The sequence below is a fragment of the Paramormyrops kingsleyae genome, chromosome 20 (genome assembly GCF_048594095.1).
Source record: "Paramormyrops kingsleyae isolate MSU_618 chromosome 20, PKINGS_0.4, whole genome shotgun sequence".
In the NCBI taxonomy this organism is placed as follows: domain Eukaryota; kingdom Metazoa; phylum Chordata; class Actinopteri; order Osteoglossiformes; family Mormyridae; genus Paramormyrops; species Paramormyrops kingsleyae.
This window is the reverse complement of record NC_132816.1, coordinates 16,184,949-16,198,231: the sequence shown is the minus strand read 5'-3', so window position 1 is coordinate 16,198,231 and position 13,283 is coordinate 16,184,949. Positions and strand designations below refer to the sequence as shown.

The 13,283-nt window shown below is 47.2% G+C and overlaps 1 protein-coding gene across 8 annotated transcripts in view; it reads left to right on the top strand.

The window, feature by feature from the left end:
• ryr2a (ryanodine receptor 2a (cardiac)) overlaps positions 1–13,283 on the top strand; it is a 149,559-nt gene that overhangs the window by 71,655 nt on the left and 64,621 nt on the right. For all 8 annotated transcript variants that reach the window (XM_072703266.1, XM_072703261.1, XM_072703265.1 and 5 more), the window contains exons 15-22: positions 1,037–1,172; positions 1,743–1,838; positions 3,307–3,425; positions 5,955–6,088; positions 6,186–6,427; positions 8,406–8,598; positions 10,688–10,904; positions 11,007–11,111. In XM_072703266.1, the coding sequence (XP_072559367.1) occupies positions 1,037–1,172; positions 1,743–1,838; positions 3,307–3,425; positions 5,955–6,088; positions 6,186–6,427; positions 8,406–8,598; positions 10,688–10,904; positions 11,007–11,111 (1,242 nt within the window). The remainder of the gene's footprint in view (positions 1–1,036; positions 1,173–1,742; positions 1,839–3,306; positions 3,426–5,954; positions 6,089–6,185; positions 6,428–8,405; positions 8,599–10,687; positions 10,905–11,006; positions 11,112–13,283) is intronic.

The window sequence follows — 13,283 nt, the reverse complement described above, 5'->3', positions numbered from 1 at the left end:
GCCTTTCGAAGAATAACGGTCCTACATCATAGGTCCACTGCTAGTCATAGCGGGGATTATGTCATTTTCTTCATGATCTTTTCTTATTTTGCACCAAACCACCTCTGAAAAAAGGTCTTTTCTTTCTATATGACCAGAAAACCCACTTTTGATCAGAATTGCAGTAACATGTAACAAAAATCAGGCAGTTCTGTTTGTCTGACGTCAGTAGAAGCTTTTCTGGTTTGCTTTCCAAATAATTTGTTGGCATGTTGGTGGCATTTAATCGTAGTTTTTGGAGACTTGGTAACGTCAGGATGCAATCGACTGTTGTAACCGTCCTATTGTGATCCTATTGTGTGCAGAAGAATATGCCACTGGAATCAGACTCCTCACTGCGCATGGATGCAAATCAGGCTTGCATCTTCCTCTCGGCAGATGGGCACACAGCTGCATTTGTTTGAAGCTTCTTAATTATCGCTCTCATTGCAAGTGTTCAACTGTTTTTAATAGCCATTGCCTGGTTGTAGGTCAACAACCCTTGTTACTTGTGGATTCACTGCGTCATCACTGGAAAGTTGCTCAAACTCCGGGTGCGCTTGTGAAAACTAAAACATGGATGTGAATAAGTTAGGATTTTGTTCAGGTGCCTTATACTTGAAATACACACAGTGATCCTGTAGAGTGTAAATATATTTTTTCACAGTCATTGCTGTCCCTGTCAGTATATAATTGAAATTAATATGTTATTAATTTGTGTCTTAAGCTATATATCTCAGTACACATGAGTTAATGATAAATCATACACTCATACACACATCAACAATTCTTTTAACTGATAGACCGACATTTTCAGTTCAATCCACATGCATGTCTTATATGTTGATGTTTCATTCTAGTTGGGAACTAATGGTTAAGTGAAGTTCTTTCCTTAAACAAGTCAAGGAATTGAGCTGGCGTAGGTCACATGACCAGGTCACATGGCCAGGTCACATGCACGGGTATTTGGAGGAACATGTAAAAAAAAAAAAAAAACAGCCTATCTCTCTCCTCCTAGGGCATGATTAACTTGGTACTGGAGTGCATCGACCGCCTGCACGTGTACAGCAGTGCCGCTCATTTCGCCGACGTGGCTGGGAGGGAAGCCGGAGTGGCCTGGAAGTCCATCTTGAACTCGTTATACGAGCTTCTGGGTAAGAGCGACTGGCCCAGCATCGGCTGTTAGCGTAGCACCAGTGCTACGAAGCCCGGCCTTTACGGGCTGTCTCCCGGTAACAGTCCCCCCCCCCGCCACCTGCCATGCTGCTGAAGCATTGACAAACGCGGTGGTTTCCATATCCGTTGCCTGGAATTACCCAGAATGCACATCAGCTAGGAGTTGTGTCAACGGCTCTGCCGAAGCTCAAATAATACGTTACATTATAACTAACAGTGATTCTAGGGGGGGGCTTAAGAGGGACCATTATTAATACAGAGGAGCCAACCAATGATATATTCTGAGTCTGTGAGTGACAAGGGAAGGGGCACCCTGGGGGCCAATCAGCTATCAGCTAGGTCCCCTGTGGCCCCGCCCCTGCAAAGGCCTCCGATTACCAGAGTAGAGATTGCAAGATACCGTGTTTAAATGGCCGAGTTTCCTACTTGATCCAGCTGTTGGTGATCCTTATCAGCCCTCAGTGACAGGATCTCACGCCTCCACGTTCAGGCGCATCTCGAAGAGGGAATCGTGTTGCTCACAGCATCTTTTCCCTTCCTCTCTTCAGCCGCCTTGATAAGGGGTAACCGGAAGAACTGTGCCCAGTTCTCGGGCTCCCTGGACTGGCTCATCAGTAGGCTGGAGCGGCTGGAGGCCTCATCTGGTACGTTGAAAAACATTATGGGCTGGGGAAAGGTTTGTTGGGCGCTAAATGGCCGTGACAGGTGCCTGACAGAGTACATATCATTTTTTTACTCAGTTACAGTATTTTAAGGGTTAAAGGAACCTATACAGTACACTCAAAATCATACAGCCTTGAGTATCACCAGCAATAATTTAAAAACAGGATTTACATTAATTCAGTCCACCTCTCTGATTTAGAAGGACACGGTGCTTTTCGCATCTTGGTTTCCGGGTCATTTTGCTGCTAAAAACAGTTTAGGAATAGTGCTTTCCGGCCAGCACTCGACAGCAGGTGCGACAGGGTGTGGGTCGGATACTTTTCACAAATACTGAAAAGGAAGCTGGGCACACTCGGACGTCCATCTCCAGCAGGCATTATGGGATGTCGCTGTTGTCATGGTTTCACCGCAATAGCGGAAAGGAGAAGTGGAACAGTTCCCCACGTGCTGGAGGCGTGGGACCTGTGGGATAGAGCCAGAAGCTCAGGCATCTTTCCTATATACTCACCCACCCCGCATTTCGGCGGGCAGTCGGGGGTGTCGTGTGGGACCCGGGGGGGGGGGTTCCCTCTCACACGGGAAGCTGGGATTCTCCGCAGTCGGAATGTCGGAAGCGATCCCATGAGAGGCGAGGGGACTTCGGAGCTGGCTGCCCTCTTCCAGTCTACCGGGAAGTCATGGAATGTGGGGGGGGGGGGGGCAATGAGAAGAGGTTAGCATGCAGCTAAAGCAAGGAGCTTCTCGGAGAGCCCATCGCCAGGCCTCTCCGTTTGTGCTGCGCTCATTTTGCGGGGATGTGGGGGGGAGCAGATCTCTCCAGTGCACAATGCCACCCCCCCCCTCTCTCTTTTTAACCACGGCCTTGCTGGGGGATACGCTTCCCTGAGCTGCGCCTTGTAAAGCAGTTACCTGTCACTACGCCCCAGCAGGGATTTAGTGAATGCTTTCCCAGCCCACCCCCCCACCGCACGACACATACCGGAGCCCCCGCTCTGCCGTTGTTATTCGGTGTGCACCTGACGAGATTAGGCCTCGTGGGTGAGGGAGTATCCATTTTGGGCGTTTTTGATGGGGCCCGCAAGATGAGTCACCGGCCTTAAAAAGCCCACCTAAGCTTTTTTTGGCGAAGGTGAGTCACACCGGCTTCCCGTCCCACTCACTGCCGACGGATGCTGGCGTTTCTGGGGCGCCCGCTTTGCGACAGGAATGTCCTGCGGCATTTCCGGCATTTTCCGCGCTGGTTTCCCATGTGAAGAAGCCGCAGGCCCGAATCTGCTGGAAGCCAGGCGTGTGCGATGCGCTCAAAGCTTCCGAATTAACTTTGTGAGCCAAGCTGAGTTAAATCGGTTCATTGTTCTCCTTTGATAACACCCCCTCCATTTACCGTCCCTTCTTTTCACTGTACGGGGCTTGCCTGAGCAGGAATTAATCCGTTTCCTCTAATTTTAGGCATTTTGGAGGTTCTGCACTGTGTGCTGGTGGAAAGTCCAGAAGCTCTCAACATCATCAAGGAAGGACACATCAAGTCCATCATCTCCCTCCTGGACAAACACGGGAGGAACCACAAGGTCTGAAAGCAGCCGCACGTCAGCGCCACGCCCATCACCGTGCGCGTCTTAATTAGAGCGCTAATCCAGACGAGTTGAGATGTAATGGAGCTGCGACAGAGCGGCATGTGGGCACCTAAGCGTATCACTCTCCCACGAATGTGCCTGTTTTTTTTAAGAGGTCCAGTTTTTCTGCTCGGTTTATTTTCAAATAGCCTCTCAATACTATTACATCACAGATTGATTTGAGAGTATATTACATATGCTGTAATAACTGAGCTCTGTGGAGCAGGATCAGATCTACATTGTAATATTCAATTGAACCGATTTATTCAATCGTTTCTTCCTTTATTGGGGAAAACCAACCACTATGCATAGCTTTATCTACATATATATTGTGTGTGAGTCAATGTTCAATCTACATTTGCATGCGTGCCACCTGGTGGTTTGCTATTGGTCACCGTGATCATGTGTGTGATTATGGTGTGTGTGTGTGTGTATGTGTGGGGATCATGTTTATACTATGTAGTGAGGTCCAAATGCAAAGGGGTACGCTGGGTTTATGAAACACGACGAATCGTCATTGCAAAATCGTGTTAATCTTGATTATTTTGTTTGATAATCATTGGATGCCAAAATTGGAATTGAAATTAAAATGCAATTAATTGTCCAGTCCCGCTATGAGGGAACGTAGTAGCCATATTGTGTTGTACGGATTGTACTTAGAAATTTTTCTTGGGTTAGCATCACGTAACGTGCCGTATATATAAATTTCGCAAATGGCCGCAATAATTTGCAAGCATGTTGATATTTCTGTTGGGCTGAGTGAAAGATCATCAGCATTAAGAAACGGTTATAGTCAGTGTTCATGATTTTGATGCTATCGTAAGAAGTTACGTAGTTACGTATTACGAGCGACGCGCGGATTAGTTGCAGAAGCTGCGCGCTGGTGTCTCCCGGATGACTGATAAGGTCTGGACTGCACTGTGTGGCATTTTGCAGGGCAAACAGTCATACAATCCACACACCACCTGTCACTGCAAGGTCGCCTCAAGACGGAAAGGAAGGGAGTTTAGCCCCCATGGAATCCTATATCAAACCAGAGGGAAATAAAATTGATCGGTAAACTCTGATGGCTGTATGGAGCTTACCCCATAACAGCTCTGATCGAGCACAGCTGAAAACGCCAGCTAAGCCAATTAATAATCAAATAAATCAAGTATATTAATTGTTCCAAATTAGAGAAAATACAAAATGCCCATTTTGTTAGCATGGGGTAAAGTATACATGAGAGAGAGATTAAACCGTACATCTGGAAAATGATGCATAAAAGAGAATGGAGACACAAGTACTGGATTGTCTGGTGGTCTGTGATCAAAGTCACATGACCCTGAAAATGCCCAAGGCTGACGCTGCACCCGATTGCGATGGATGCGGTCACACGGCGCCTTTATGGTCAGGCTGGTTTGTGTGGGAAGCTAGGAATATTGTCATTCTCCAGGCATCTGATGGAGCTGGTCACTCTTTAGGGTGACTGGGACCAACTCTCTGACCCTTTGGTCTCCTGACCCTTTGACCTTTGAGGTTTGACATCCACATTCCTGGGTCTGGATCTCCAGCTCCTCTGGGTTAGCACATGCCTCTGCAGTTGTTGGTCCAAGTCAGTCTCACCTTCTCAAGCTCTGTGCTTCTCCATCCTTCGATCCAGATGTCAACATGATGTTCGCGCATGGGACACCTCCAGATCATTTTATTGCCACCCCCTGCGTAGTGTGGGGGGGCTGCTGTGAGTGAGTGGCTCTCGCCTGACAGCCTCTGGCTTCTTCCAGTCGCTCTTGCTCAGCATCACGGGGGACGCGGGGCGGGGGGGTGTTTCTCTTTAACTGACGACTCTTGACTCTAGAGTCTCGCAGAGGCGGTTCTGCTTTGACGGCAAGTCGCAGCCGGGACAGCAGATTTCATTTGTCTGCCATATTATTCCCATTTTGAATAGCCAGTTGTTGATGATTTGATTAATTTGGCTACTTGATTTAATTGCCTTTTTGGTTCCTGTCTGTATTCTTCTTCGTGCCATTTATTTAAATGTCCTTTTAATATTATGCGGCAGACTAATGTAACCTAGGCTACCTAGCTAGGTGTTTTATATGAGTGTGTGTGAGTGTTAATTATGATGTATTTACGTCTCATTTGGGTGTTTATTCAACCGTATATTTAGACTATCAGTGTATCAGTGGATTCGGTTATCTATCATACGGCACCCAGCTATATCAGAAAATGATACAGCGCAGAGTCTTGCACCAGTAGGCTGTATGTTTCTGTTGGGGATGTAGATGTGTGCCTGACTTCCTTCCTGAAGCATATACAAACTAAATGGCTGCTTAGGGCTCAATGGCCACCAGCCCCTCCCCCATTTTATCAGCCTATCAGAATGACAGGTAGGTTAATCAAATTTCGCTTAGGACCCCGAAATGGGTTGGACCTGCCCTGGATCCATGGGCCAATAAGAGAATAGGGGAAGCTGAGATGATAATCTGTCTACATCGCTCACAGGTCCTGGACGTACTCTGCTCTCTGTGCGTGTGCCACGGAGTGGCAGTGCGTTCCAACCAGCACCTCATCTGTGACAACCTGCTCCCCGGCCGGGATCTGCTCCTCCAGACGCGGCTAGTCAACCATGTTAGCAGGTACCCGCCTTTTCCCGTTCTCTCTTTCTGTGTGTCAGGTTTCTTCCCAGACTTCCCAGTCTCCTCATGGTACATGTCACCTATCGATCGTCTGCAGCATGAGGCCGAACATCTTCCTGGGCATCAGCGAAGGTTCTGCCCAGTACCGGAAGTGGTATTATGAGCTCATCGTGGACCACGTGGCGCCGTTCGTCACGGCCGAGGCCACCCATCTCCGCGTGGGCTGGGCAACGACTGACGGCTACTCCCCCTACCCCGGGGGTGGAGAGGGCTGGGGAGGCAACGGCGTGGGGGACGATCTCTACTCCTACGGCTTTGACGGTCTTCATCTTTGGTCAGGTGAGGCAGCTTCTGAAGCTTCCTGGTTGCTCTTCGTCTCTCCCGAGGCTGCGGTCCATTACTGTAATTTTTTTTGATCCCAGAGTGCAGTACAGGAGACAGGCAGTCAGGGAGGTGATTACTATCTGAATCACTCACCCTCTAATGCAGGAGTGTGCAGCCAAGTCATTGTCCTGCTTAGCGTAGAGGTGAGCGATCTGGGCTCTTCCAAATAGACTTGCCTGCAGCAGTTAGGAAAATGCATCCCTGTCTACAGATCCTTGTCGCTGCCAAGTGTCGTGCTTTTCCCGTACGATTTCATATGCCTCACGGAAAATGCTCCTCCCTAATTACCCCTGAGCCCCCGCTGAACTCAACATGGAATGTCAGCCTCGAGATTTTATCAAGGATTTGCACAGGAGGACCTCATGGTCTGGTTACTCCTACAGATGATAGCATCCCACATTTGGCTGTCAGTAGAGTGGAAACCTTAAAACTTTCGAAACTGTAACGAAAGTAATGTTAAACTCGCTCCGATTGGCTGGTAGTGCCAGACCCTGCAGTTGTAGGTTGATTCACAGCACAGTGAATCGGACATGACTTCAGATCCGTGACCCTGCACCGTTCGCAGTTTTAGACTTCATTGTTACACTAAATTTAAAATGGACACAATTACTTAACGTATTCACCTGGCAGGACCCTATAGATTTGAAAAGACTTGCTTATGGAAGCTATTAACTGGATGTACAGATAGTCATAGCTGCCAAGATCCACGGTTTTCCTACATTTCCGTACGCCTCACTCAATGTTTTTCCAACACAATTCCAGATTTTCCTTTAAACACCTCATTTAAACCTAAAATGGTCCAAAATGTATTTATTTAGTATTCATAATAATATCCGGCTGCGTTGGGTTGGCGCCCCATCCTGGGTTGTTCCCTGCCTTGCGCCTGTAGCCTCTGGGATCGGCTCCCCCTGACCCTGAATAGGACAAGCAGTTTCAGGGGATGGATGGATGGATGGATGTAATGGCAGCTGAGCAGAACTGAAACACAACTTCTTACCACAAATTTGTTTAATTAAATGTGTTGCTAGAACAGGCTCCTCCATTGGTCACTGTTTCACAACCAGAGACAAGAGTCCAGCATAAATGTAAAAGCTCACTGTATGTGCTAAAGTCAGAATTGAAACCCTTGTGCACATGTTGACCACTGGGCAGTGGTTTACTGTAGATGTCTTTTGTTACTGTAATAGCTATTTTTACCTGATTTTCAGGATAAAATTATTTTAGATCCGGATAATTTTATTAAACATTCTTGATTGTTTTTTCTAAAAGGCTGCTTGTTCATTGATGCAGGAATGAATGGTGTACCTACCTGTCTCAGTCATAGAAGCCTTTTGTAAGGGCACATGGAGAGCTTTGGGACACACTGCACCCTTGTGTCGCTATACGATAATCGGACAAAAAAATTCTGGTTATTTTGGATGAGAAGGGCACAATTGCTTGTGAAAACCGAAGGCGTCTTGGGAAGAGGTGTGGTGTCTCTGAAAAGCCTGTGTGAGAAACAGTAAACATGTTTCGCCTTTGTGGTATTTCACGAAGAACGGCTGTACTGTATGTTTGCTGTGTAATTCGACCATGCTGCTCTTGTGTTTGGAACACACCTGTTGCTTGGTGATGGTATAAATGAGTGACTGAAGCCATGTAAGTCACGCAGCGGAATGCCGTAGATGGGAATATCAATGTTTCTCTTCTATAGGCTGTGACGGGATATAGATCCACAGCATGACATGGTTACTCATAAATATATCACTTGGTTTGTTTTATTTTATTGTGTAAACCGAATTCGCAAACACCATAAATTGCTGCTAGCTTTCGCGATGCTTGTGGAGAAATCAATAGCATCTCTTAGTCATTACTGACCGGGGTATCTTGCGATCTGGAGGGCCCTGGTGGTGGATTTCCGTGCAGGCTGATGTACCCTCCTGTTCCCGGACAGGCTGCGTCGCCCGGACGGTGAGCTCGCCCAATCAGCATCTTCTCCGGGCGGATGACGTGGTCAGCTGCTGTCTGGACCTCAGTGCGCCCAGCATCTCCTTCCGCATCAACGGGCAGCCCGTCCAGGGCATGTTCGAGAACTTCAACTCAGACGGCCTCTTCTTCCCCGTCGTCAGCTTCTCGGCCGGGGTCAAGTGAGTGCCCCAGTCTCCCGCCCTAAAAAAAAATAGCCCGTTGACAGTCCATCCCGTCGCCCGTTTCAGCCTTGGTACTTAGTCTCACTCTTGTCGACGGCCAGTAATTTTTCAATTATTTGTGTCTTGCTGGCTAGGGTTATATTTTTTTCCAGTGTGAGGCAGATAGCGTGTGATGAATGCAGTGTACTTTGTCATAATGCAATCGCGCCGGTTCCCTAAAACGGTGGGTTAACTGCTTTACTATTGATTTCATATTACACTGCTCTTCTCCACTCTGCTGACTGTGGAAAGGCGTCTTCTGACACAGACGTATTCCGGAGGCTCAATAAGGGGCGAGGCATCAGCCGACTGATTTTTGCGCCGTGGTTAATGTATCAAAGCGGGGCTAATCTCGTTATGAGATTGTGGAGGAGGACCGAAGGGCCGGGCCGTGTGGATGGCGGCAGATTTCGTGAAATTTTGGCTCGTCTTCAAGAAATGCACCCTTTGGCGTCATTGGCTGCTGGCTAATGGGATTAGCCTGACGGAGGTCCTTAGCGAGACATTTTAGGTTTCATTTTGTGATTCAATTTTTACTTCTAATTTTAATTTCTTTTAGTTTAATTTTGAACAAGCTTGCTTTTTAATAGCGATTTTTGGCTTTAGATCCTTGAATATTTCATTCTTGCGTTTTGATTTAGCATTTTTTTTAATTAAATGAAACCTGTTAAAATTAAATGACTTTGGAGGAATTGATGTAGAAAATTGGTGCATCTCTCTGTTGCTTGATTTTAAATATTTATAATGTCCTCCAGGTCACCCTACATCGAGACATTGGTCATCTTTAGCACATCCCTGTCCTTTCACCCCCTAGCTAATGTTTCTTGCCCAGCTGATCCAAGAACCTTTACAGAATTCCCAAACAAGCTTCGCGGGGGAATTGTGGGACGTGACAGAGCCCCAGCTAGGCTTATTTCCCACGTGCCTGGGTTCTGCTCCTGCACTGTGCAGGAATCACTGCTATGAGATCCTGACACAGTGCAGGTTTATATAAAGCGTTTTTGTGGGAGTTGACAGTTTACACTAGACGACACAGTATACTGTAATGTTAGTGCAGACGTCAAGAATGACTAAATATGGAAGCATTAGTGCAGCAAGGAGTGGATACCTTTGCCTTAACTGTTTAAAAGGTTTAAGAAATACATTTACTGTGTTTGCAATACAGAACTTATAAATTAGTAATAATAATAATAATGCATGTTGTCAGGGCTTATCCCTCAGATAATTAACAAAAAAGGCAGCACTTGCAGGGTTTGTATCCTTGAATTTGGTTGTTGCTCAAAATTCCACACTAATTGGTGTAAAGATAAAAGCACTGGACCTAGAACCCAGATGGTAATAGACTCAGATCCCATGATATAAATTGGCTGAGGTGTATACCATTTGGGGATTGGATTTAGAACCCAGAGGGTTATAGATTCAGATCCTAGGATATACATTATATAAGGTTTTGTGTATGGCATTTGAGGACTGGACTTAGAATCCAGAAAGTTATAGATTCAGATCCCAGGATACACATTATGTGAAGTTTTGTGTATAGCATTTGGGGACTGGACTTAGAACCCAGAGGGCTATTGATTCAGATCCCAGGATATACATTATGTGAGGTTTTGTGTATAGCATTTGGGGACTGGACTTAGAACCCAGAGCGCTATAGATTCAGATCCCAGGATATACATTATGTGAGGTTTTGTGTATAGCATTTGGGGACTGGACTTAGAACCCAGAGCGCTACAGATTCAGATCCCAGGATATACATTATATAAGGTTTTGTGTATGGCATTTGAGGACTGGACTTAGAATCCAGAAAGTTATAGATTCAGATCCCAGGATACACATTATGTGAAGTTTTGTGTATAGCATTTGGGGACTGGACTTAGAACCCAGAGGGCTATAGATTCAGATCCCAGGATATACATTATGTGAGGTTTTGTGTATAGCATTTGGGGACTGGACTTAGAACCCAGAGCGCTATAGAGTCGGATCCCAGGATATACATAAAGATATGTGAGGTTTTGTTTATAGCTGTGGTCTCCTGACCCCGCAGAGTGCGCTTCCTGCTGGGGGGCCGACACGGGGAGTTCAAGTTCCTGCCGCCCCCTGGGTACGCGCCGTGCTTCGAGGCTGTGCTGCCCAGGGAGAAGCTGAGGGTGGAGCACAGCCAGGAGTACAAGCAGGACCACAGCGGCACACGGGACCTGCTGGGCCCCACAATCACCCTGACTCAGGCGGCCTTCACTCCCACTCCTGTGGACACCAGCCAGGTACCATTGCGGCGGCCTTTTGGATGCCAGCTGTTTGGAGCTGACCGAGCCCCCCACGCCCTGCCACTCGAACATCCGCCTGATCCCGGCGTAAATTTTCAGATCGTCTTACCTCCTCACCTGGAGCGGATCCGGGAGAAGCTTGCAGAGAACATTCATGAGCTCTGGGTCATGAACAAGATCGAGCTTGGCTGGACCTACGGAACAGTGAGTGACAAACATCTCACACCTTAGACGGTCGGCAGCTGTCCTCTCTCAGTTCTTTTTGACACATTTTTGCAGGTTACAGTGATTATAAATAAAAATTTTCTTTCGGCAGTGAGCCCGCTGTCCAGATGGTGGTTTTGTTGCCGTGATCGTAGGTCATCATTCAGGACTGTGTCTTGTTGCTTGGCAGATGTTACAAATATGTGAAATTGATTAACTCAATTCTAGAAGACATTTACAGTGATTTCTGATATTGCCCCTCATCATTAAGCTGTTCGTGACTTTGGTTTGATTTGTAGAGCTTGTTTTTTTTCCCAGAATTGGTCGAGATTTACTAGCCTTGCGAATCTTGCTCGCTGAGAGGGCTGTTTTTCTGGGTTTGTTTGGCCGTTATAGCAGTTCGGAGCGGTCCGCTCCCCTCTGTGATGTGCTGTAGGTTCCTGAGATTATATTTTGCATGTTGCATGAGTGGGCGGCCCAGTGGGGAGCGCCCCGGCCTTGCACCTCCAGGTTTGTGGATTTCATTTCCTGTCTCTCTCGGCGTGCGCGTGTGGAGTTCGCATGCTGTCCCCCGTGTTCCTGTGGACTTCCTCCCACCGTCCAAAAACTTGCAGGTGAACTGGAGTCTCTGAATTGCCCATAGTGTGCGCCTGAGCGCCAGTGGTCACCCTGCAGTGGAGTGGCCGTCTACAGTGTGCCCTGCACTGTGCCCTGTGCTTCCAGGGACCATTTGGGAACATTTGTGTTCTCATTCGTTCCAGCTGCTGCTGTTCCCTGAGTGTTATTTCGGTTTCCGCGTCACCCGGGTGCTGCCGAGCCGCGTGCTCGGACTCGGAGCTGCTCGGCTGAGCTAACCCAACCCATTTGCTCTGTCCTCCTCCCACTGCCTGCCGCTGCTGACCTCTTACTGGGAGAGTTTCCCATCTGATGTGTGTGACTTGGTGGATTAGCATGCTGTACCTGTGACCGGAAGGTCGCCGGGTCAAATCCCAGAGTCAGCAGAGTGATGTCACCGCTGGGCCCTTGAGCAAAACCCTTAACCCCCAGCTGCTTTGCGGACTGTCAAAAAAACATATGTCGCTTTGGGTAAAAACGACTGCCAAACAATAAAAAAAAAAGACTGAAAATTTAAAAAAAGAGTTTCATGCATGTACAAACGAAATACACGTAAATTATAATTTAATATATATTAAAAATATTTTATATATACGACACCACAACGCTTTGCCCTTCCCTGCTTATCAGAATACGTGCGAGATATCCGGGGGGTGCTGAATACGAGCTTGACATGCTCTAGTTAGGCTCAAAGACGGATGGGTGCTCGATGGAGAGAGAGAGAGAGACAGAGAGAGAGAGCGTCCTGCGAGTCGGCAGGACGTGGGACGTGTTCAGCATGACGTGCGAATAGCTTTGTTTTAGCTTTCAGATGGGTTTCTGTGCAGATGCCTATATTTAGTTTCGCATTTTATTTATCTAATCAAAGCGACATACATTTTTGAGAAAGCCGGGTCGGACAGTGCCTGGAGCAGTTGGGGGTTACGGGCTTCACTCAAAGGCCCAATGGTGACATCACTCTGCTGAGCCTAGGATTCAAACCAGCAACCATCTGATCACAGACACAGCCTCCTAACTCGCTATAAAATCGCGAGCTTCATATCCACCTCAACATGAAATGTCTGGCTTTGCAAAACACCGCCTAAGTGCTGCTCAAATGTTAAGACCGTGAGCCGGACCGGTGGCCCAGGGTGGGGTTTGGGTGCTCTTGTGTGTTGCCATGGCAATCAATCACTTGTCAAGAGCTGAAGAAACCCAGGTTATCCTTCATGCTTATTTCATCTTGGTGCCTATGTTGGGGCTTTCCTGTGACTCGTGGGAGTTTTACTTACACAAAAAATGTTCTGAGGACAGAACAAAAAAATGATTCAGAGAGATAACCAATCAGATTGTAGTGGAGGCGGTGCCCCTCCGAATACCGTAATCAGCTGCATTTGTGCTGTGTTCATGCCGGCCACATGGTGGCTGTGACACACCACCCCCGACTCTCGCCAATCAAGTTCGGCGCGTTCGGTTGAAGTGGCTATTAGACAATTCTCCTGAAACTCATAAGACCCATAGGAGATGTTTATGATATAATTTATCAATATTGTTATTCTTTCTTATTTAAGATGCATT